Consider the following 24,993-nt stretch of genomic DNA (forward strand, 5'->3'; position numbering starts at 1 on the left):
TTTCTGAATGTTCCTCTGCTCTCACTTCTGATCAGATAAGGATCAGTTCTGCTTCCTTATTGTGAACATTAACCTGGAGGGACTCTCCCCACCACACCCACACAACCCCATACCTGCACACACTTGTCCAAACACACACTCTGCTTTCTATGCATGCTGTGGCAGCTGTTAAGCTTTCTCTTCCTGCTTGTGGTTTGGCTCTCTAGTGGCGCATGACTTCTGGATTGGATTCTGCGCAATAAACAGTCCCAATTATGATTAATCATACTTTAGTTATTGTTTTATGTTGACAGTTTTGACAGTAGTTTGCGTTCGAATGACTGATGATGTACGTGCTGATAACAACAGCCGTGAGGATCGTTCAAATAAATTCGTGTATGGAATTTTAATGGGTTTATTACTGCAATAAATTCCTGATTAGATGTTTGATGAGGCAGGACATGAGTCTGAATATTTGCGAAGAGGAAGTAAAAGCAGGAAATGTGCCGTAATCTCTCTGTAATCCGGAGGTGAAATTCCAGCTGATCTCAGCGCTCAAGTCACTTTCTATAGGTTTGATCCTGAAGATCTGTTGTGAGTTCAGCTAAGAGTTTCCCAGTGTTACGAAACTCCCTCTGACTCAGAGCCAGAGCTTGGAGCACTTAAATAGGGACACAGCAGCTCACAGCAGCTCACAGCGCTAACAGCAGCAGCTGAAACTCCAGACACTGCAGAGTCCTCACTCCGACTCCACCAGCTTTACTATCTTCATCATCTCCAGTGTCTCCAGAGTTTCCATCAGGATGAACAGCAGAATCGTGGGGGTGTGTTTACTTTTGGCCGTCTTCACTCTGACCGAAGGTGAGCTCCACTGAGACACACACTTCACCACTGACGCTAATGAACATGCAGCATGTAGTATCACTACTAGTACTAGTGATAATAATCATGTTTTAATTATTGAACACTTTTTACAGACTGAAGGTCACTTTAAACAAACAAGTGTGTGATTTATGATGCGTTTCTAATTTCTAGTGAGTTACTGCTGATGAATTTTTAGAGGAGGCGTGTGCATTTTGTTTAGTGTATTTAGTAGATGTGACTTCTGACCTTTCACACAGACAGTGCTACTGTGAGATGAGGGTCACTGTCAGAATCATTAAACATAAGATTAATTGTAACGTTTGTGAAGTTTAATAGACCTAAAACAGTCAGAATTTATTTCTACATAATAATTTACAGTATCTCACACTTCAACACCGTTACTGAGACTGAGACATGTAAATGAGCTCTGTTCTGATTGGCTGCAGCTCTGATGATTTTAAAACAGGCTGTTTGTGTAGTTGAGTTTCTGTATATGGACAGTTTATGATACTGATGATGGTGATGATGATGATGATGATGATGACCGGGCCTGAAATTGATGAAGCTGATTGGCTGGTGTTCCAGGTATGAGTCTACCTGGTCTGGGCGTGGAACCCCGGTGCCGCTGCAGTGGAACCGAGAGCAGACGGATCGGCAAACTGATAGAGAGCGTGGAGCTCTTTCCCCCGAACCCCCACTGCAAAGAGACAGAGATCATGTGAGTTATCAGATCTATTAAACAGTGCTTTATTATTATTATTATTATTATTATTATTATTATTATCGTCGTCATTATTATTCTTATTATTATTATTATTATTATCATTATTATTATTATTATTATAAAGCTGCAGAGCATAAAGTTTCACTCTGTGTGACGTTTACCCTCCTGTTTGGTCCTCAGAGCGACGCTAAAGAACACCGGTCAGGAGATCTGTCTGGACACTAAAGCTCCATGGGTCATGAAGGTCATCGAGAAGATCATGGCCAAGTATGTACCCTGTCCTGTATCTGCTGTATGACCCTCTGGAGAAACTCCTGCTGGTCAAACTCAGAAATACTGACTTCACTGGCAATATTTACATTAGATTAATCATTTACATTCATAGACTAATTAACCTCATTACTGCACAACCTACACTTTCAAACTGCATAATGAATAATTCATACTACATAATGGCATAATCATAATCATAATCATAGCAGATACTGAATAATTCCTAATAGATACTGAATAATTTATAATAGATTCATAGAAATTCATAGTAGATAATAAAGAACTCCTGTTGGATACAGGATAATTCATATTAGACACTGGATCATTTTTCATAGACACTGAATAATTAGTATTATGCAATATTGAGAGGTTGAATCAGATTTCTTGTGGTTTCTTCTTACATACTTTTTAAAAGATAATTGGATCTATTATTTTGTCATGTATTAATATGAGGTTGTTAATTTTGTTCTGAACTCTGTTTGTCCTGCAGCCGGTCACCCTGAAGTCGGACACTGCTCTCTTGTCCAATGTCATTTCCTGAGGTTTTTCTCAGGCTCTTCCGGAAAGTGTCTCTGACCTGGTGGTCGTTTCTCCTGTTGCTCTCTTGAAGACCAATAAACAAGGCCAACATTTGTAAACTGGATTATTTATATCAGTATTTATGTATGTATGTTATTTATAATGTACAGAAAAGCCAGAATAAATAAGTATTAAAATATTTATGCATATGAAGAGTATGTTGTGTACATATTGTTCTGAATATTAATAATGTAACAAGCTGAAGTGCCTGTTACGATTCAGTATTCACACAAATGTTTTTATTTTTTTAAAAAGCAATAAAAAAAGTATTTAAATGAAAATGTTCCTGTTTGTTTTGTTTTTTTTTTTTTTATTTATGTTCATATGAATCATCTTTTATTGGGTGTTGTGTAAGTTAAAATGTAGCGTGGTGCGGTGGGGATGTCATAAAATCATAATTCTCATAGAAGGATGGACTGAAACAGACGCTGGAAACACATTTTATCAACTAAAATAAAAGAGGCTCAAAACTCTGTGATCGAGTAAAATAATTTAGAAAAATCAGCGCAAAACATAAATGTAAAAGCAACAATAAAATAGATAGAAAACTAAATAAAATGAATCAAAACTACAGGCAGATGTGACTAAAACATGAACGTTTTGATCTTCAGCTGATGTTATGCAGTTCAGGATGGTCTGCGCTCCAGATGCTAAGTCACAGCTCTCTTTACGCAGCAGAAAGCGTTCACATTAGAAACTTCTAAGTGGTAACATCTGAGCTGCAGCTTGTTTGGTCAGACTGTGGAGAACAGAGTGACCGCTGGTTGAGGTCAGGGCTCTGTGTGGGCCAGGCAAGTTCCTCCGACTCACCCAGCCATGCCTTTATGGGCCTTGCCTGGTGCTTGTCCAAAATGCCTTGGTCTGCTGAAGCATTAAGATTTCCCTTCACTGGAACTAAGGGGTGAAGCATGATTCTTCACTTTACGGAATGTTTTCACTGCTCCAGAGTCCAGTGGCGGCGCTTTACTCCACTCCATCCAATGTATGGCATTGTGCTTGGTGATGTAAGGCTTGCATGCAGCTGCTCAGCCATGGTAACCCTGCAGTGAAGCTCCTGGTGCAGTTTTTGTGCTGATGTTGAAGCCAGAGGAGGTTTGAACTCTACCGTTATTGATCAGCACAGCGTTGGAGACTTTTATGCTCTATGCTCCTCAGAACTTGGAGACCCGCTCTGTAACTTGACATGGTCTGACACTTTGTGGATGAGATGCTGTGGTTATAATAATAATGATAATAATAAGAAGAATAACAATAATAAATGATAATTTTACTTTCAAATCGGCGGCAGCTCAAAGTGCTTAAATGTCAGATTATTGTCACAGCCAAGAGCTCTCTCTTTTTGCCCAGGTTCTGGACATTTATAAGTAGCTAATATTGTCTTTATTATTTGCCCTAATAACTGTCTGTAATCTAAATTCTTCAAAAGAATTAAAAGAATCAAAGAATATCAACAAAAAATGAAAAAGGATAAAAAGGAATGAAAAAGATTTCAGCCACTGAGTTCTTGTGGAAGGAAGGAAAAGGGCTTCGCTTTATTGAGCGTCAAATGGCAAAATGGTTTCCGGTCAACCAAAATGCGAATATCGTCTCAAAACATGCCTTTTTTATTCCCTTCTGGGGTGATGAGGTAAACTCCCTTCCCCAGTTACACAATTCCATACCATTTTAGTCCCCATCATGTCCAAACCTTACAGCATTTTTTGGGGAACCTTTAAAACCAAGGCTGTTCCCCCTTTACAGGGCCCTCTTGCGCAGCTCTCCAAAGGGCCATCTTACACAACCCTCTACATACGTACGAAACTGAACCTCAGCTATAACTTGCACTGTCATCCGGTACAACTCCCTTCTGTGAGTTCAGAAGTTCACTCCCGTCAGGGAGTCCAATGCATGCACGGTCTGCTGCCCTATATTACCTTTTTTAAGGAGGGCTCCAATCTTTCTAGTCAGCAAAGTTTTATTCAGTCTTTTCCATCATTATCTCCACTCTGGTTTATATTAGAATAAACTTTAACATTAAATGTTCTATTCAATATTATCAAGAAAAAGTCATAACATTAAGAAGACGCGTTTCACTTTAATAAATGAGTTACAAAATTTTTCCAAACTTGTGTAATTGTTTAATTATTGTTGTTTTGGTTATTATTACTATGAATCTGATTAACATTATTTTGCTCTGTTGCTGTAATAAAGGCTCTCTAGGTATGTTTGAAACCATTTTCCCCATTTACTCAAAAACACAGAAGCAGAGTTGAGAGAAAAAAAAAAAAACCAAGATAGCTCACAAAACTCCGCCAAATTACCAGAGTCCAAAAAGCAAAGTCCAAGCGTACAGATTAGTGTCCAAATAAACCAAAGTAACATAGAGTAACATAGAAACACTAACGTAAAGTAACGTAGAAATACTAGGCCTAGTATGTAGATGCATGGGCAATAAATGGAGGTAGATGAGCTGCAGGTGATTGAAATCAAGACATTACTAGAAACAGTTCAAAACTCAGGTAAGGCTGACCTCTGGTGTTGAGAGCAGATATCGCACTTGACAGAAGACCGCCCCCCCACCCCCCCGCTCCCCCTGCCCCCCACCAAAGGTGGCTGCACCAGCAGACGCATCAGATCTGTGACAAGTATGCCCAGTGGGGCCAGGAACTGGGTGACCTGGATGGGACCTGTGGAATTTAGTAGTGGAGTGAGGGATCAAGGATGTCATCCACAGGGACTCAGCAATGTTCCTCAGGCAGCCTTCCCAATCCACCAGGTACCAAAGCTTGTGCCCACAGCGATGAAGATCAACAGGGTATGGACAGTATAGGCATAACCCATCCACTTCCAGAGAGGGGGTGAGGTTTATTGTCAGAGGACAGCACATCACCTGCAGTGGGTTCAGGAGAGAGACATGGAAAGAGGGTGAGATGTGGTAATGTGAGGGCATTGGAAGACGGTAAGTGACAGGGTTAATTCTTTGCAAAACAGTGAAAGGGATCAATAGATCAATATAGGGTAACCATAGCTTCAAAATTCCGTGTGGAGAGCCATACCCTTTGTCCTGGACTGTAAGTGGGTGTGGCACTACATCTGCGATCTGCATGGATCCTTTGCTGGTGGGCCACCCTTTGGAGCCGTACAAGTTCCAAACCACCTCACTCCTCCTTATTTAATCATCCACTGCCAGCAGTTCGGACAGTTTACCTGACAATCCGAAAAATGTCTACACATTGAAAAGGTGTATTGGACCCCGTAAAGAAATGAAAGAGCTTCTCAGTCGTTTCCAAGACAGATGGAAGCTTCTTGACAGGAATCAGCCTGCAGGCTTTGGTAAATCCATACATGACCACCAGCATTGGTGGATGTCTAATCGAGGGGGGGCGGATCTGTCAGAAAATCCACAGCTATGTGTGACCAGGGACAATGTGGAACAGGTAGGGGCATATGCCATCCTGAGAGGTATTGGCATTGTGTCTTACCTTGAGCACATATGGAACATGACTTGCCAATTTGGTCACATCAGTAGAATGTATTCTGAACCAGGGAAATTGTTCAAGTAATGCCAGGATGACCTGAGCTCAGGGATGAATGTACCTAATGTATCACGTTATTTCGAAGGGCTGCGGGAATGCAAGTTTTGTCATGGGGCATGTTTGGGGTGCAGGGTCAGTAATTTGTGCCCTACTAATCATTTCCCTACTGCCAGGGAAGTGCACATCACGTTGGCAGGAAAGTGCTTCCACCTTACCATTCTTAGAACCAGATCTCATTGTAAAGAGAAAGTGTGCAAAAAATAATGCCCATCAGGCCTGGCAAGGATTCCAACGTTTGGCAGTTTTCATATATTCCAGGTTTCGATGATCCATTTAAATGGTAAAAGGGTGAGCCGCGCCCTCAAGCCAGTGCCCCTATTCCTCCAAAGCCACCTTAACAGCTAGTAATTCACGATTGCCCACATCATAGTTGCATTTTGCAGGATTACGTTTTCTGGAATAGAATGCACAGGGGTGGAGTTTGGCAGGATTACCATGTCTCTGTAAGTGAACAGAGCCTGTTGCCATTTCAGAAGTGTCTACTTCTACCAGGAAAGGAAGGAAGGGGCCAGGGTGGCAAAGAATCAAAGCAGTTGTGAAGCTTCGTTTAAGTGATTCGAATGGTGATTTGGCTTCAGCTGACCAGTTTAGTTTCTTTGCATTACCTCGCAGTAGAGAGGTGAGAGGAACAGCAATCATGCCAAAGCCTTTCATGAATCATCTCTAAAATTTCAGTGTCAGGGCTTTCTATGGAAGTGGTTAAACATGTCAAAGTCATACAATGAGTGAAGCAGAATAAACTCCATTTTTCCAATTCTCTGCTAGACCAAGATAGTGTGGGGTTGTGAAAGGATAGCCAGGTTAACCCAAGAACAATGGGATTATCTGGGGAGGGAATGGCCCAAACTTATGGGTTTGCCATACAGCCCTTTTATAGCCAGAGGTGATTGTATGTTGTGGAGGGGAATGAAGTTTGGTGGCTAGTTCCTGGTCAATAAAGTTCCCAGAAGCTCCTGAGTCGATTAGCGCTGCGAGAGACATTAAGAACCCCAAATTAGTGTTATTCATAATTCATAGTGTGAATTTGTGGCATCTAATAGGAGAGTATGAAGTGTCATGCCTCTCACCTTTTGGGGCTTTTAGGGAGAATGGAGCAGTAACTTTTGAAGCGTGCTTGATGGCCACAGTAGAAGCAAAGCCCTTCATGCATGTGTTGCCGTTTTTCGGTAGACGGACCAAGTGAGAGGCTTGGAGAGGAGCTAGAGGCGGGGCGTTGTCTGGAATGAATAAGATTGTCCAAAGAAATAGATAATTGTATGAAATTAGAACGATTGTATGCTAGATCTGCATGCTAGATCTGTCTGAGGAACTTCTTTAAGGCTTTGGTGGTAGACAGTTTTTAACGATTTCTCGCCCCATCCAGCCTCTGCAGTGAATGTACAGAAGTTCAAGGCATGCTCAGCTGCTGTCTTGTTACCTTGTTTGAAAGATAGCAGAAGCTCTCCATGATCTTTGCCACTGACTGGGTGATCAAAAACCTCCCTAAATACACGTTTAAAGTCTGAGTACGTGGAGGAATTGGGTACTTTGGCTCGCCACATAGCCGTGGCCCAGGAGAGAGCTTTACCCGTGATCAGGGATATGACAAAGGCTATCTTAGTTGAATCTGTGGGAAAAGTGGCAGGGGCATGAGAAAAATAATTCAAGCACTGCATTAAATATCCCGTACACAGAAGAGGGGACAGGTCATACTTGTCAGGAAGGGCCAGCCTAATAGAGGAGAGGGAAGTGTGGGAGGCAGATGGGGATAGCTGTACTGGAGGTTGTGGTGAAACTAGGAGCAGGTGAGGGAACAGGAGCAGATGGTGGAAGTGGTGCTTGAAGACTACAGACCGCGTGGAGCACTGAGTCGAGGGTAGTAGTGAGGGACAGTAGTTGAGCGTGAGAGCCCAGATCACAAAACAACAGCATGGAGGTACGACGGGCCTTTTGGATTCTGGTTGGTGAAGTAATCTGTCAGAAAACAGTCCAAATTTCTGGTGAAGTCTTATCAGTAAACTCATGAGCGATAAATCACGAACTGAACTGCAGCTCCGCATGGCTGGATGACCTCACACTCTCACTAATACACACTACTGGCCACCATACAGATACACACACACTAATAAACACTACTGATGAATGCACACACACATACACATATTCAGACACGGAAACACTGACGACTATACACACAGACACACACAAATTAATAAACACTGCTGGGAACTTCACACACAGTCATACACACAGTAATAATAAACAAAACTGATGACTACAAACACACACACACACACACACACACACAAAAGAAACACTACTGATGACTACACACACAGACTAATAAACACTACTAATGACGATATACTCACTCAAACACACACACACACATACACACACAAACATACACAAACACACACACACAGACTATTAGACACTACTGAGAACTTCACACACACAAATTAATAAACACTGCTGGGAACTTCACACAGTCATACACACAGTAATAATAAACAAAACTGATGACTACAAACACACACACACACACACACAAAATAAACACTACAATGCTGCTGTAATACATGCAGAATGTGGTTTGACATCGTCTTGCTGAAATAATTAAGGCCTTCCCTGAAAAAGACGTCGTCTGGATGGCAGCATATGTTGCCAAAACATGTATATGTCTTTCAGCATTAATGGCGCCTTCACAGATGAGCACGTCACCCATGCCATGTGCACTAATGCCCCCTATACCATCATAAATACTGGCTTTTGAACTGTGCACTGATAACAAGCTGAGTGGCCTTTAGCCCAGAGGACACAGTGTCCATGATTTCCAAAAAGAATTTGAGAACTTGGGCTGGAGTTCTGGGCAGCTTCTGCCTGTAGCTAGAGGGCCAGATCCCCCCTCATAGCTGTAGTAGGCCTGATGCAGGACTGAGGAATGGGGAGGAGATGGGGTGGCGGTGGGGATTGCGAATTTATAGGGCATTAGATTGAATGAAAGAGGGGTTTCAGCCATGCTCCTCCCCTCAAACTTCAGTTATAACATAACTACATTTCGTCTGACCACAGGACACTTTTCCACTCCCCTCAGTCTATTTTAAATGAGCTCGGGCCCAGAGAAGGCGGCAGCGTTTCTGGATCCTGTATATATCTGGTTTCTTCTTTGTGTTTTAGAGTTTTAACTTGTATTTGTGGATGCAGTGATGAACTGTTTTCACAGGCAGTGTTTTCAGAAGTGTTTCTGAGCCCATGCAGTGATTTCCACTACAGAATCATGTCTGTTTTTAATGCAGTGCCGCCTGAGGGCCCAAAGATCTCAACCAGCAATTACTGTTTTTTGGCCTTGTTCCTTTCATACAGAGATTTGTCTAAAATCTCTGAATCTTTTAATGAAATTATGTACCGTAGATGATTAAAAACATTGAGAAATGTTATTCTTGAATTATTGCTGATTATTGATTATTATTTGATCGTGCAGTCTTTCACAGTGGTGAGCCCCTCCCCATTTTTACTATTGAAAGACTCTCTGAGATGCTTTTTTCACCCAATCATGCTACTGACCTGTTGCCAATGAACCACAAGGTGGTTTTTAGCATTACACAACTTTACCAGCCTTTTGTTGCCCCCATCCTAACTTTTTTGGAACGTGTTGTTGGCATCAAATTCAAAATGGGCATTTATTTAAAAAAAAACAACAAAATTTCTTAGTTTCAACATTTGATATGTTGTCTATTTTCAATGAAATATAGGGATTAGATTATTTGCACATCATTGCATTTTGTTTTCATTTACATTTTGCACAGCATCCCAACTTTTGTGTGCGTGTGTGTGGTCCTGTTCAGTAGTTGTTTTTTATTGTATTGTGTTGTTTAAAGTCTGTAGGAAAAAGAACATGCAATTTAAAATATAATTTTATTTTGTGTACATGACAATAAAGAGCTTTGATTTCCACACTGACCGGTTAAAGGTCTGGACACACCCACCCAGAGGATTTTTTTTTTTCTTTTTGTAGACGTAAAATTCTCGACGATCAGGAAGTTCTTCCTGCTTCTTTACTGTTGGGATCCAAGTCTGCTCGAAATAAAATCGTAAATATGATCTTTTATCTTTTTTTAAGGTATAAACTGTAGCTTTTAAGGTGAACGTGACAGTTAAAGATCTTTGTGCAACACCGGATGCAACATGATCATTTATCATTTTAACACCCTGTTTATGACATTACAAGCTGATATTGTTAGAGCTCCTGCAGATTTTACTGACCGGCTGAAGCGTTAAAGCGTCCAGACTCCTTCACTGAGCTCAGCTGCTCAGTGCAAAGTAGCATCTACAGAAATGTCAATATAGTTAATGGTATTGGCATCTGATCAACAGTGAACAACTCTGATATTGTAACGTCTGAAAATGATGTGGAACCCTGAAAAGAGGAACGAGGAAGAGTGTGTGAGGAAGACAAAGCAATTGTTTTACTGATACACACAGAAGTGAGAAGAAAAATGAAACATTTTACACACACATCAGCAGACTGAGAAACCTCCCCGCCCTGAGTGTCCACTTCCTCCTCAGCACAATGTCTACAGTATAAGCTCGAAAACAAATTGCTGTCATTATTTTCTGATCTTTTTTTTTTCAGAATTAATCAATATAATAGCATGTAAAGTTAGATTTTTAATGTTTTTTTTCTGCTCTCAGCTTTGATCTGATAACATATCAGTTCTGCATCCTTATTATGATTAATCATTAACCTGCAGGTACTCTCCCCACCACACCCACACACCCCCAGCACACCCACACACACCCCCGTAAAGACCGTTGAACTTTCTCTTCCTGTTTATGGTTTGGCTCTTTCGCGGCACATGACCTGCATCCTGCATAAGAAACAGCTCCATTTCTTTTACTTTAGTTGTACTGTAGTTAGTGAAACATTGACCGTTTTGACTGTACTTAGTATAGTAAATGATGCAAGCGCTGTTAATGACAGAGCCGTGAGTAATGTTTAAAAAACCTCCACATATTTCAGAACCACCCACTCGTGTGGAACCATAAAAACTGCAGCTTTATTAGGCAGTTATTAAGGAGTAGTTCTTCCGTGTTTATCATGAGGACGGCATGGGACCTTTTTAAAGAGGTAAAAGCATCTTATGTAGAACATCTTGGTTTAGTAACGGTCAGCCTTTTGAACTCCTCCTCACAACCTGAACCTGAATTGTGTGTGAATGTATACACTGATCAGTCATGACATTATGACCACCTCCTTGTTTCTACACTCATTGTCCATTTTATCAGCTCCACTTACTGTATAGGTTCACTCTGTAGTTCTACAGTTACAGACTGTAGTCCATCTGTTTCTCTGATACTTTGTTACCCTGTTCTTCAGTGGTCAGGACCCCCATGGACCCTCACAGAGCAAGTACTATTTGGTTGGTGGGTCATTCTCAGCACTGCAGTGACACTAACGTGGTGGTGGTGTGTTAGTGTGTGTTACGCTGGTCTGAGTGGATCAGACACAGCAGTGCAGTGGTAAAAGGGGGGGTAATAAAGTATGCAGAGAAACAGATGGACTACAGTCTGTAACTGTAGAACTACAAAGCGCACCTGTGGGGTAAGTGGAGCTGATAAAATGGACAATGAGCGTGTTCTATTACATGCTTCTGTAACCTAAGAAAAGCTCAGCCAGTTTCCACTGACGTAGCTGTAGTTAATGAATGGTAAGCCTTGGTGTGTAATAAGCCTGTAGGTGAAATTCCAGCTGATTTCAGTCACTTTTAAAAAGTCCCGATTGATCATGACTGCAAATCTGGTCTGAGCTCAGCTCACAGTTTCTCAGAGGGGTGTTACAAAACAGTATCTGACACACAGCCAGGAGTCGGAGCTATTAAAGAGGGAGAGCTTAAGGAGAGCTCACAGCAGCTGAAACTCCAGACACTGCAGAGTCTTCACTCTGACTCCACCACCTTCACTGTCTTCATCATCTCCAGTGTCTGAAGAGTTTCTATCAGGATGAGCAGCAGTATTGTTAGGGTGTGTTTACTTTTGGCCGTCTTCACTCTGACTGAAGGTGAGCTCCACTGAGACACACACTTTACCACTGACGCTAATGAACATGCATCATGTGCACCACTAATAGTAATAATGATAAAAATAATAACACTTTTTAATATGAACACTTTTTACAAACCAATAACTTTACAACGGGCTACTTCTGTTACTGAGACTAAGACTGATGTATGTAAATGAGCTCTGTTTTGATTGGCTGCAGCTCCGATAATTTTAAAGCAGGCTGCATCTGTTACTAAGACTGATATATGTAAATGAGCTCTGTCCTGATTGGCTGCAGTTCTAATGATTTCAAAAAAGGCTGCTTCTGTTACTAAGACTGATATATTTAAATGAGCTCTGTTCTGATTGGCTGCAGCTCTGATTATTTTAAAGCAGGCTGCATATGCTACTGAGACTGATATATTTAAATGAGCTCTGTTCTGATTGGCTGCAGCTCTGATTATTTTAAAGCAGGCTGCATATGTTACTGAGACTGATATATTTAAATGAGCTCTGTTCTGATTGGGCGCATCTCTGATGATTTTAAAACAAGCTGCTTCAGTTACTAAGACTGATATATGTAAATGAGCTCTGTCTTGATTGGCTGCATCTCGGATGATTTTAAAACAGGCTGCTTCTGTTACTAGGACTGATATATGTAAATGAGCTCTGCCTTGATTGGCTGCAGCTCTGATGATTTTAAAGCAGGCTGCATCGGTTACTGAGACTGATGCATGTAAATGAGCTCTGTTCTGATTGGCTGCAGCTTTGATGATTTTAAAACAGGCTGTTTGTGTAGTTGAGTTTCTGTATATGGATAGTTTATGATACTGATGATGATGATGATGGTGATGATGATGATCGGGCTGAGGTTGATGAAGCTGATTGTCTGGTGTTGCAGTGTGTGTGAATGTATGTGGTCTGAGTGTGGAACCACGGTGCCGCTGCAGTGGAACCGAGAGCAGACGGATCGCCAAACTGATAGAGAGAGTGGAGCTCTTCCCCCCGAACCCCCACTGCAAAGAGACAGAGATCATGTGAGTTATCAGGTCTACTGAACAGTGCTTTGTTATTATTATTATTATTATTATTATTATTATTGTTGTTGTTGTTGTTATTATAAAGCCGCAGAGCGTAAAGTTTCGCTGTGTGTGACGTTTACCCTCCTGTATGGTCCTCAGAGTGACGCTAAAGAAGACCGGTCGGGAGATCTGTCTGAACACTAAAGCTCTGTGGGTCAAGAAGGTCATCAAGAAGATCATGGCCAAGTATGTACACTGTCCTGTATTTGCTGGGTCTTTTGTATCTGGAGAAACTCCTGCTGGACAAACTCACAAATACTGACCACAGTGTCAACATTTACATACTAATTAGCGTCCTTACTGCACTTCAGTTCAGCACCCTCACAACTGCAGAACCTACACTTTCATAATGCATAAAGAATAATTCATTGTGGATACAGGATAATGAAGTAGGTATTGAATAATTCATAATATATAATGAATAAATCAAAGCAATACTGAATAATTTATAGTAGACACTGATTAATTTATAGTAGATAATGAACAATTCATAGTAGATAATGAATAATATGACGCTGACGAATGGAACCAGACACTTGCAGCAAAGGCTTGAGTTCAGTACTTTAATATCAAACGGGTATTCCAAATTCACAGTCAGTAAACACAAGCAGGAGGTCAAAAGCCAGAGAATCAGTATAGGACAAAAGGGCAAGACTAGAATCATGGTGAAAAACAAAACACAGGTCATACACGCTCGGTACGCACATGAGTGACGATAAGCCTGGGCTTATATACTAAACTAACAAACACTTGTAAATCAGGAGTCGGGCGAACTCTAACGGGGATGGGTGGATCTGAGAGAGTCCTGAGTCACATGCTGCATCGAGAGGTTCTGGGAAACGTAGTCCTGAGCAGCCACGTTCTCTGTAGGCACCGCTAGGTCTGAGGGAGATGTGACAAATAAGTCATAGTAGATACTGAACAATTCATAGCAGATACTTAACAATTTACAGTAGATACTGAATCATTTATAGTAGATAATGAATCATTCATGGTAGATACTGAATAATATATAGTAGATAATGAATAATTCATTGCCAATACCGAATAAGTCATAGTAGATACTGGACAATTCATAGCAGATACTGAATATTTCATAGTAGACACTAATTCATAACAGATAATGAATAATTCATAGTAGATACTGAATAATTAGTATTATGTATTATTGAGAGGTTGAATGTGTTTCCTTAAAAACTTGTTAAAGATAATTGTTTCTATTATTTTCTGTGTCATGTTTCTGTTATTTTGTGAAGTATTTAAGTATTTATGAAGGTTGTTAATTTGGTTTTGAACTGCAGCCGGTCACCCTGAGGTCAGACACTGCTCTCTACTTGTCCACCTTCATTTCCTGAAGTTCTAGCTGAGCTTTTCTGGGCCTGTCTTGGAGAACTGGAGTCATTCTTGGTGGGCATCCATGGAGCTGTTAGATGTTGGTGCCAGAATTGCACCGATTAATCATGATGGTCTTGATGCTGATTCTTCTTGGCCTCTCCATTCCTGCCAGCGCAGGGGTCAGTTTTGTCTTCCTACCACGCCCTATACCACAGCGTGGAACTCCTTGTGCTTTTTGATTATGCTTTGTACTGTGGCCACTGGCGCTTGAAAACACTTGGATATGGCTTTATTCCTTTTCTTCTCTCGTGAGCAGCCACAATGCACAACAAGAGGTCCATGCTAAGCACTCTGATTTAGCCATGACTTGCAACTGCCTTGTAACCTACTAGAGAACTACGGCATCAGCTGTACTTTCTTTATAGCTGATCAGAATGCTCTAGAACATGGTAGAAATGACCAGGACCATTTGGAATTGTATACAAGCTCATGTATATGCTTATGAATGGTACATACACATATTTTCTCAATACTTTGTGAAAATTTCAAGGGGTGTGAATAAATTTGGACATGGATTTTTTTGGTAAAAGTGTAAAATAAACAGAAATAGTTCAAATGTATCATTGACATTTCTAGCACAATGTTTTATTATGTTTTATCACTTGTTTATGCCAAAAGAAACCTATTGGTCAAATAAAATTCAGTATAAACCAAATTGTGGGATGATTCATTTTGTGTTGTATATGACGCATAATCAGTTGAGTTGTCATCACAGTTATTTAAATTTAGTAGCTTGAAACTTCTCCACAAGTTAGCACAACTGTTAGCACTCAAGTAGCTTCTGTGTGCATGATTACATTGGAGGTACTTAAATGACTGTTACGGGAGCAACAACTGAGGTTTTAAGTCTAAATTGTATTTTTCACAAATGACCAAAACACCAGCTGTCAATTCTTTAGGAGTTTATTTCACGATCACAAAATGAATTTATTGTTGTGGTCAGTAGAATCTTCAGTGGGCGGAGTCCTGCACAAAACAATAAAGATCAACCAAGAAGCCAGCGTCCCCACAAGACTCAGACTAATAATGTTTTTAAATAACCTCATTTATACATTGTTTGCAGATATAAGGCTGGAAGCTCAGTGAAACTCAAAGCTACAGTTAAAGATCGAGATGTAAGGGTTGCAGACGGAATCAGACGCGTGCTGTCGAGGTTAGCTTAAGAAGTTTTATTAACAAAGAGGCGATCAAAAATCAGTGTTGAAAACCAGAAGAAGTTGCAAAAGGTGACGGTTCTTCCCAAAGTACCCAGACTAAAGCCTGGGCTTATATACTGAGCCAAAAAACACCAGAAACAAGGAACAGGTGCAAGTGATTAGAAGTCAGGAGAGGCAGAATGAGGATAGATGCATTTGGTAGAGTCCTGAATCACGTGAAGGAGCGAGGGGTTCTGGGAAATGCAGTCCATAGCGGTGGAGTCGGCTGTAGTTCCAGCTGAGCCAGAGGCAGGTGTGACAGTACACACACCCCCCCCACTCAAGGAGTCCAGGACAGCCAAGGACACAGGCCACCCACAACGACCACCCCACCTAACTGACTAGAGGTACTGGCAGGCAAATTCCAAGGAGCTGTCCCAGTGCTGGACAGGAGAAGGGCTACTGGACTGGACACTGGGGCTGGCTGTACAGTGACTAGACACAGGTTTCTGAGGACGTCCCATATGTCATTAATGATTGAGTGGAACATGGATGGGGCATTAGACAGACCAAAAGGCATCACCAAGTACTCATAGTGCCACCTAGTGGTGATAAAAGTCGTCTTCCACTTGCCCCCTTCCCTGTTAAGTTGTAAGCACTACGGAGATCCAACTTGGCAAAAAACTTAGCACCTCAAAGTTGTTCTAAGACCAGAGGGATAAGAGGTAGTGGGTCTGCAAATTTTTTGATGATGTTATTTAGGTATCTATAATCTATAGAAGGCCTAAGGCCACCATCCTTCTTTTTCACAAACAAAAATACGGATGCGGACGGGGATGACGATGGATGAATAAAGCCTTGAGCCAGAGCCTCTTCGATATATTCCCGCATAGCTTTCTCCTCCTCTTGTGTCAATGGGTATACACAAGCCTGAGGCAAAGTAGAACCTTCTATAATATCTATAGAACAATCATAGTGGCGATGGGGAGGAAGTTTGATGGCATTCTTTTTACTGAAAACTTCTAGAAGATCAGTGTACTCTGAGGGGATGACTGTCTGAAGTGTGGTTTCTGGACTTGGTACTGAAGTGGCTCTGACCTTAAGAACAGGGGAAGTGAGGCAACGAGCCACACAATATTCTGACCAAGCTGTGATCTCTTGATTAGGCCAGGAGATCTGGCAATTGTGTTTCTCGAGCCAGGGCAGGCCCAAAATAACAGAAAATTAGGAAGAGTCAATAACTAAAAATGAAAGCAGTTCTTGATGGAGGAGCAAAAAGGGGATGGATGAACCCCTGAGCCAAGGCTTCTTGAAAATAGTCCTCCATCGCTCTATCCTCCTCCTGAGTAAGGGGGTAAGCTCTAGATTTTGGGGGAACACCACCCCTCAATAAGACAAATGGCACAATCGTACTCACAGAGGGAGTTCAGTAGCCTTGTTTTTGCTAAAGACTTCTTTCAAGTCCTCATATTCTGGGGAGATGATGTGGCACCATCGCTATTTAATAAACAACAATGACTATGGGCTGATCAGAATTATGACTTTCAATGGATGTAGAGTTTATAGCTAGTCTGGGAAGCTCAATACATTGTTTGCGGCAAAAAGAGGTTCAACTAAGGATCTCACGTTCTGACCAGGAGATGTTTGGGTTATATTTGTGTAGCCAGGGCAGACCTAAAATCACAGAATATGCCGAAGTGTTCAGGACAAAAAAACTGATCTCCTTCCCTAGGAAGAGCGCTGGTATACATGGTGGCAGGTTTAGTGAGTGTATCAATAATCCCCTCTCCAACCACGGCTGATAAACGAAGAGATGCTTGAAGGAAATGTACTGGAAGCTGGAGTTGCTCCACAAGGGAATTGTGGATGAAGTTTCCCTCTGCACCAGACTTGATTAGGGCTGAAAAACATAGACAGAATTTAGGCAGCACAAAGTCACAGGCAGCTGAAATGACTTTGTAACCAACCCCTTTGTGGGAGCACTCACCACATTAGCGTGTGAAGAACATACTATGCTCTTTCCAGAGGTCAGTGCCTGAGGTCTATGTGGATGCGCCCGGCAGTAACGTAAAATGTGACCAGCAATGCTACAATACATGCATAGACCTCTGTGTAACCTTCAAAGTCACTCCTCCTGTGAAAGACAGGTGTAATTGTACTGCTTTGGCTCTGTCTGGACTGGATCTGTGCTGGAAACGCTGACAGGGGAGTCATGCATGGTGGAAGTCCCTCGGTGTTAAGCTGCAGCTGTCAGACTTGATGTAGTACTTTTGCCAGTTTTAAGCTGGTCTAGGCAAATTGCCAGAGTGATTAGTTCATCTAATGAGAAATCGTCATCCTTACAACCATTTCCAACAAAATGTCTGAGTTTAGTCCATTACGGAACGCGATTATCAGAGCTGGCTCATTCCATCTACTGCCAGCAGCCACAGTACGAAATTCTAATGCATAATCTGCTACTGAACAGTGACGTTGGCGCAGTTTAACTAATACTTCTCCCTGAGGGCGTCATTCATAAGTGTGATCAAAAAAAGGATCTGAATTTTTTAACGAATTTTTCATAAGTATCAGATTGGATCTGTGGCATATTCCAAGGCTTGACCAGTCAGACATAAAATCAGCAAAGAAATGTGAGCAGTTTCAGAACTGGAAGCCTAGTTACTGAAAAAAATCGAACACTGCAACAAAAACTCTGGTCTGGTGAACCATCAAACTCATCTGGCTTGCAAACAGGAAAAACACTAGCAGTAGTAGATGTAGAAACAGATGAACTAGATTTTAATTCCTTAGACTTGCCAGTACTCATATTCTGTAATCGAGTGGAATCTCTTTCATGTTGTTAGCAAATGAAGTTAACCGTCATTGTTGCTCACTCTGCTATTGTGTGAGGGGGCCTACAGAATGAGTAATAGACTCATAGTGCCCTGGTAACTTACGGCTGGCATGATATCTGCTGTCTGCGTGTTGGCAAAGTATTCTGTAACACTGGGTTGATGAATTAGATACTTGCGGATAAAAGAAAAACCGTAAGGTTTATTAAAAGGAAAATGAAAATGAACTGAAATAACAGAGTTAAAACCAGACCAGGTCAGCAACCAGATAAACCAAACACCATACACAATACACAATAACAGAGTTGAATAAACAAGCAAGGGTCATAACCAAAAAACAAACACAGATTGAATAAGATAAAATTCTCTGTGCAGGTTTAGTTTATTATAAATCAGCTCTGTGTTTATGCTTTGTGTATATTTATTTATCTTCATCACTCAGCCTGATCTTCATCAAACTAATCTGTGTACAATCTGTTTATATAATGAGATGAAGATGAATTAGACCAGCAGACCTTTACAGCCCCATTTCCAAAAAAGACGGGACGCTGTGCAAAATGTAAATTAAACAAAATGCAATGATGTGCAAATAATCTAATCCCTATATTTCATTGAAAATAGACAACATATCAAATGTTGAAACTGAGAAATTGTATTGTTTTTTGAAAAAATATGCCCAATTTGAATTTGATGTCAACAACACATTCCAAAAAAGTTGGGACGGGGGCAACAAAAGGCTGGTAAAGTTGGTGGCTAATTGGCAACAGGTCAGTAACATGATTGGGTATAAAAGAGCATCTCAGAGAGGCGGAGTCTTTCAGAAGTAAAGATGAGGAGGGGTTCACCACTCTGTGAAAGACTGCACCATCAAATAGTGCAAAAATTCAAGAATAACGTTTCTCAACATAAAAAAGCAAAGAACTTCTGCTTTTCATCATCTACAGTACATAATAACATTAAAGATTCAGAGAATCTGGAGAAATCTCTGTATGTAAGAGACAAGGCCAAAAACCAATACTGGCTGGCCGTGATCTTTGGGCCCTCAGGCAGCACTGCATTAAAAACAGACATGATTCTGTAGAGGAAATCACTGCATGGGCTCAGAAACGCTGCTGAAAACCACTGTGTGCAGAACAGTGGTGCTGTATCCACAAATGCAAGCTCTAAAATGCAAAGAAGAAACTGTACATGGATCCAGAAATGCTGCCACCTTCTCTGGGCCCGAGCTCATTTAAAATGGACTGGGGGGAAGTGGAAAAGTGTCCTGTGGTCCGACGAATCAACATTTGAAATTCTTTTTGGAAATCATGGACACTGTGTCCTCCAGGCTAAAGACCACTCAGCTTGTTATCAGTGCACAGTTCAAAAGCCAGTATTCATGATGGTCTAGGGGTGCATTAGTGCCCATGGCATGGGTGACCCGCACATCTGTGAAGATCCCCTTAATTCTGAAAGATATATACATGTTTTGACAACATATGCTGCCATCCAGACGACGTCTTTTTTCATGGAAGGCCTTGATTATTTCGGCAAGACGATGTAAAACCGCATTCTGCATATATTACAACAGCATGGCTCTGCATTAAGAGTCCAGGTGCTAAACTGGCCTGCCTGCAGTCCAGACCTGTCGTCCACTGAGAACATTTGGCACATTATGAAATAAAAAATATGACAAAGGAGACCCTGAACTGTTGAACAGCTGAAATCCTACGTCAAACAAGAATGGGAAAATATTTCACTTTCTAAACTACAGCAGTGTCTCCTCAGTTCCCAAACGCTTACAGAGTGCTGTTAAAAGAAGAGGTGATGAAACACAGTGGTAAACAGGCCCCCGTCCCAACTTTTTTGGAACATGTTGTTGGCAATAAATTAAAAATATGATATAGATAAAAAAGATATGTTGTCTTTATAGTATTTTCTTTTAAAAACATGGTTTACATGATTTGCATATCATTGCATTCTATTTTTATTTACATTCTGCACAGCGTCCCAATTTTTTTGGAAACGGGGTTGTATTTGTATTGTGAGTATTTGATTGTATTGAATTGAATAGAACTGAACGGAACTGAATTAAACTGAATTCAATTAAACTAATCTGAATTAAACTGAACTGAACTGAATTAAACTGAATTAAACTAACCCAAAATAAACTGAACTGAACACACTTAAACTGAACTCCGTTAAACTGAACTGAACCTAATTAAACTAACCCGAATTAGGCTCCCAAGTGTAACAGAGTAACGTTTAGAAAACCTCCACATATTTCAGAACAAACCACTTATGCAAAATCATGAAAACTGCAGCTTTATTAGGCAGTTATTAGCACCAAAGAAATTCCTCTCAGTCAAAGTATTTAACGTATTTAAAGTATTTAACATGAACTTGAACTTGAGCTTAACCTTGAAGTTCTGCAGTTATGAGAGTGTGGACCCCCATACAGATCCTCAGGTTTCAGGAGGTTAACCCCTGAAATGATCAGTGTCTGGTGGTGTTTTATTACACACTTTTATAACCTAAAAATAGTGCAGTCAGTTTGCATTGAAGTCCCTGTAGTTAATGAATAATAAGCCTTAGCATGTAATAAGATAGAAGGTGAAGTTCCAGCTAGTTTCAGCACTCAATAACTTTCAAAAAGTCCTGATTTGACTCTGACTGAAAATCTGCTGTGAGGTTAGCTAAGAGTTTCCCGGAATGGAGTTACGAAACTGCCACTGACTCACAGCCAAAACTCTGAGCATTTAAAGAGGGACACAGCAGCTCACAGCACAAACACCAGCAGTTGAAACTTCAGACCCAGCAGAGTCTTCACTCCGACTCCACCACCTTCACTGTCTTCATCGTCTCCAGTGTCTCTGGTGTCTTCAGTGTCTGAAGAGTTTCTATCACGATGAACAGCAGAGTCGTGGGGGTGTGTTTACTTGTGGCTGTCTTCACTCTGACTGAAGGTGAGCTCCACTGAGACACACACTTCACCACTGACGCTAATTATCATGCATCATGTGTACCACACATAGCATGGCCATGACTAGCTATGAGAATCTTAGCAGTTTCATAAGGACTCGGAAGCGTTTAAAGAGATGTGGAAAAAAGTCATAGACTTTACCGTTCTCTTCATTTATCACTTTTCCAGCCGCTATACTGCCCAGAGTACCAGAGTAACAGCACACATGCTGTAGGCTGACATACACCGATTAGACATAACATTCTGACCACCTCCTTGTTTCTACGCTCACTGTCCATTTTATCAGCTCCACTTACTATATAGGAGCACTCTGTAGCTCTACAGTTACAGACTGTAGTCCATCTGTTTCTCTGCATACTTTGTTAGCCCCCTTTTACCCTGTTCTTCAGTGGTCAGGACCCCCATGGACCCTCACAGAGCAGGTACTATTTGGGTGGTGAGTCATTCTCAGCACTGCAGTAACACTGACGTGGTGGTGGTGTGTTAGTGTGTGTTGTGTTGGTCTGAGTGGATCAGACACAGCAGTGCTGCTGGAGTTTTTAAACACTGTGTCCACTCACTGTCCACTCTATTAGACACTCCTACCTTGTCAGTCCACCTTGTAGATGTAAAGTCAGAGACGATAGCTCATCTGCTGCTGCACAGTTTGTGTTGGTCATCCTCTAGTCCTTCATCAGTGGTCACAGGACGCTGCCCACAGGACGCTGCTGGCTGGATATTTTTGGTTGGTGGACTATTCTCAGTCCAGCAGTGACACTGAGGTAGCTGCTCAGTTTAGGCAACAGGCCCTGTAGTTACTATATTGGCAATTAGATGATAAAGTTTATTGTGTTACCTACACGTAATATTCTACAACCAGCATGAGAAAGTTCACTGTTGACCAGCATATTGATGGTATAATATCATGTAGCTAACATTAAGAAATCAGCAGATAGGTTAGGGTCTGTTTTGTCTCATTAACTGTATGAGTAGCTGCCTTTCCTGTTAGCTGGGGTTAGGTACAGACAGCCTTTTATAACGTATGTTTAATGTGTACTTTGATATAATCAGTGAGGAAAGAGATGCAAAAGAGACCAGCAGAGAGAGAGAGAGAGAGAGAGAGAGAGAGAGAGAGAGAGAGAGAGGTAAATGAAATAAAATCCATTTGAAACTATCATTTGGTTTAGTGTAGGTTTCAATATGTATTTTTAACTGAAAATAAACATAGAAATAAACAGTTAAATGATTAATTAAATAGACTTAAACAGGGCAAATCAGTAGTTTATAGAACCATAATAGCAGTTTATGGAAGAGAAATAGTACTTTCTGGAAGAATGGAGGGATGGGGGATGAACAAATGAAAGGAAAAGATGCAGAACAGTTTTGGATGGGTAAAAAAAAGAAGCAAGGACTTGGCAAAACTAAAGGAGAGACTGGTTGGTGTAATACTTTCAGCAGTTAGTTCACCATGAGACGTAGGTCATATTTCTGCAAAATTGACCTCACCAAAATTTTGATTCTAGTTTTCATCCTAGTTACGGCCCTGACTAATATTAATAATGATAATGATGATGTTTTAATTACTGAACACCTTTTACAGACTGAAGGTCACTTTAAACAAACAAATGTATGATTAATGCGCATTTCTAATGAATTACTGCTGATGAATTATTAGAGGAGGTGTGTGCATTTTGTTTACTGTATTTAGTATACGTGACCTCTGACCTCTGACCCTGATCACACGGACAGTTACTGTGAGATGAGGGTCACTGTAAGAATCATGAAATTCTGGATTTCTCAAAACTTTATTATATTTAATTTCTCTCGAAGTTTAATGGACATAAAATTATTATATATTTTATATATTTAAAATATTAAATATTTTATTTCTACATAATAATTTACAGCCTCTCTGTATCTCACACTTCAACACAGTTACCGAGACTGATATATGTAAATGAGCTCTGTTCTGATTGGCTGCAGCTCAGATGATTTTAAAACAGGCTGTTTGTATAGTTGAGTTTCTGTATATAGACAGTTTGTGATACTGATAATGATGATGATGATGATGATGACGAGGATGACCGGGCCTGAGATTGATGAAGCTGATTGGCTGGTGTAGCAGGTACAAATCTGAGTGGTCTGGATTTGGAACCCCGGTGCCGCTGCAGTGGAACCGAGAGCAGACGGATCGGCAAACTGATAGAGAGCGTGGAGCTCTTCCCCCCGAACCTCCACTGCAAAGAGACGGAGATCATGTGAGTCATCAGATCTACTAAACAGTCCTTTATTATTATTATTATAATTATTATAATTATTATTATTATTAGTAGTAGTAGAATTAGTAGTATTAGTATTATTAGTATTATTATTATAAAGGTGCAGAGTGTGTCTGAAGTTTCACCGTGTGTGATGTTTACCCTCCTGTTTGGTCCTCAGAGCGACGCTAAAGAACACCGGTCAGGAGATCTGTCTGGACACTAAAGCTCCATGGGTCCTGAAAATCATTGAGAAGATCATGGCTAAGTATGTACCCTGTCCTGTATCTGCAGTATCTTCTGTATCTACTGTATGAGCCTCTGGAGAAACTCCTACTGGACAAGCTCAGAAATGCTGACTTCACTGCCAACATGTACATTAGATTAATCATTTACATACTAATTAACCTCATTACTTTATTGAATAAATCATACTGCATAAACAATAATTCATTGTGGATACAGGGTAATGAATAATTCATAGTAGATAATGAATAATTCATAGTAGATACTGGACAATTAGTATGATGCTTGATTGAAAGGTTGAATATGCTTCCTTGTAGTTCCTTCTTAAATATTTGTGTAAAATAATTGTTTCTAATTATAATTTGGTTCTGAACTCTCTCTGTCCTGCAGCCGGTCACCCTAAGGTCAGACACTGCTCTCTACTCCAAGATGTTGGTGCCAGAATTGCTCCAATTAATGATGATGGTCTTGATGCTGATCCTTAGATTCTTCTTGGCCTCTCCATTCCTGCCAGCACAGGGGTCGTTTTGTCTCTCACGCTTTTTCATTCTGCTTTGTACTGTGGCCACTGGCGCTTGAAAAGCACTGGGATAAGGCTTTATTGCTTTTCCCATCTCCTGAGCAGCCACAATGCACAACCAGAGGTCCATGCTAAGCTCTCCGATTTAGCCATGACTTGCAGTTGCCTAGTAATTTAGAGAACTACTGCATGAGCTATACTTTCTTTATAGCTGATCAGAATGCTCTAGAACATGGTAGAAATGACCAGGACCATTTGGAATTGTATACAATCTCATGTTTATGCTTATGAATGGTATATACACATATTTTCTCAATAAGTTGTGCCAATTTCAAGAAGTATGAGTAAGTTTGGACATGGATTTTTTTGGTAAAAGTGTAAAATAAAAAAAGAAAATAGTTCAAATGTCTCATTAACATTTCTAGCACACTGTTTTATCATCGTTTATCACATGTTTGTTATTTTCAGCCATATTGGTCAAATAAAATTCACTATAAACCAAATTTTGGTGTGGGGATAATTAATTCTGTGCTGTATATATGAGGCATAATTCAACTTGAGTTGTCATC

At 40.7% G+C, this 24,993-nt stretch overlaps 3 protein-coding genes across 4 annotated transcripts; all 3 read left to right on the top strand.

Moving 5' to 3' along the window:
• Nucleotides 1-517: 517 nt before the first annotated feature.
• On the top strand, nt 518-2,700 carry LOC118817041 (interleukin-8-like). Its single transcript, XM_036583697.1, has 4 exons — nt 518-840; nt 1,429-1,561; nt 1,748-1,834; nt 2,331-2,700. Exons 1-4 carry the CDS (start codon nt 783-785, stop codon nt 2,341-2,343), a joined length of 291 nt encoding a protein of 96 aa, XP_036439590.1. The 5' UTR covers nt 518-782; the 3' UTR covers nt 2,344-2,700.
• Nucleotides 2,701-11,030: 8,330 nt separating this feature from the next.
• Nucleotides 11,031-15,147, top strand: LOC118817039 (growth-regulated alpha protein-like). The gene is made up of 5 exons (XM_036583696.1): nt 11,031-11,104; nt 11,836-12,034; nt 12,917-13,052; nt 13,197-13,283; nt 14,399-15,147. Exons 2-5 carry the CDS (start codon nt 11,977-11,979, stop codon nt 14,409-14,411), a joined length of 294 nt encoding a protein of 97 aa, XP_036439589.1. The 5' UTR covers nt 11,031-11,104; nt 11,836-11,976; the 3' UTR covers nt 14,412-15,147.
• Nucleotides 15,148-21,143: 5,996 nt separating this feature from the next.
• LOC118817038 (interleukin-8-like) lies at nt 21,144-24,927 on the top strand. 2 transcript variants are annotated; one of them, XM_036583694.1, is made up of 4 exons: nt 21,144-21,404; nt 23,523-23,658; nt 23,840-23,926; nt 24,295-24,927. In XM_036583694.1, exons 1-4 carry the CDS (start codon nt 21,347-21,349, stop codon nt 24,305-24,307), a joined length of 294 nt encoding a protein of 97 aa, XP_036439587.1. In that variant the 5' UTR covers nt 21,144-21,346; the 3' UTR covers nt 24,308-24,927. The 2 variants fall into 2 exon arrangements, with proteins under 2 accessions (XP_036439587.1, XP_036439588.1); XM_036583695.1 differs by having other exon boundaries at nt 21,186-21,404; nt 23,526-23,658.
• The last annotated feature ends 66 nt before the right edge of the window (nt 24,928-24,993 follow it).

This window comes from Colossoma macropomum, unplaced genomic scaffold (assembly GCF_904425465.1).
Source record: "Colossoma macropomum unplaced genomic scaffold, Colossoma_macropomum, whole genome shotgun sequence".
Lineage (NCBI taxonomy): Eukaryota > Metazoa > Chordata > Actinopteri > Characiformes > Serrasalmidae > Colossoma > Colossoma macropomum.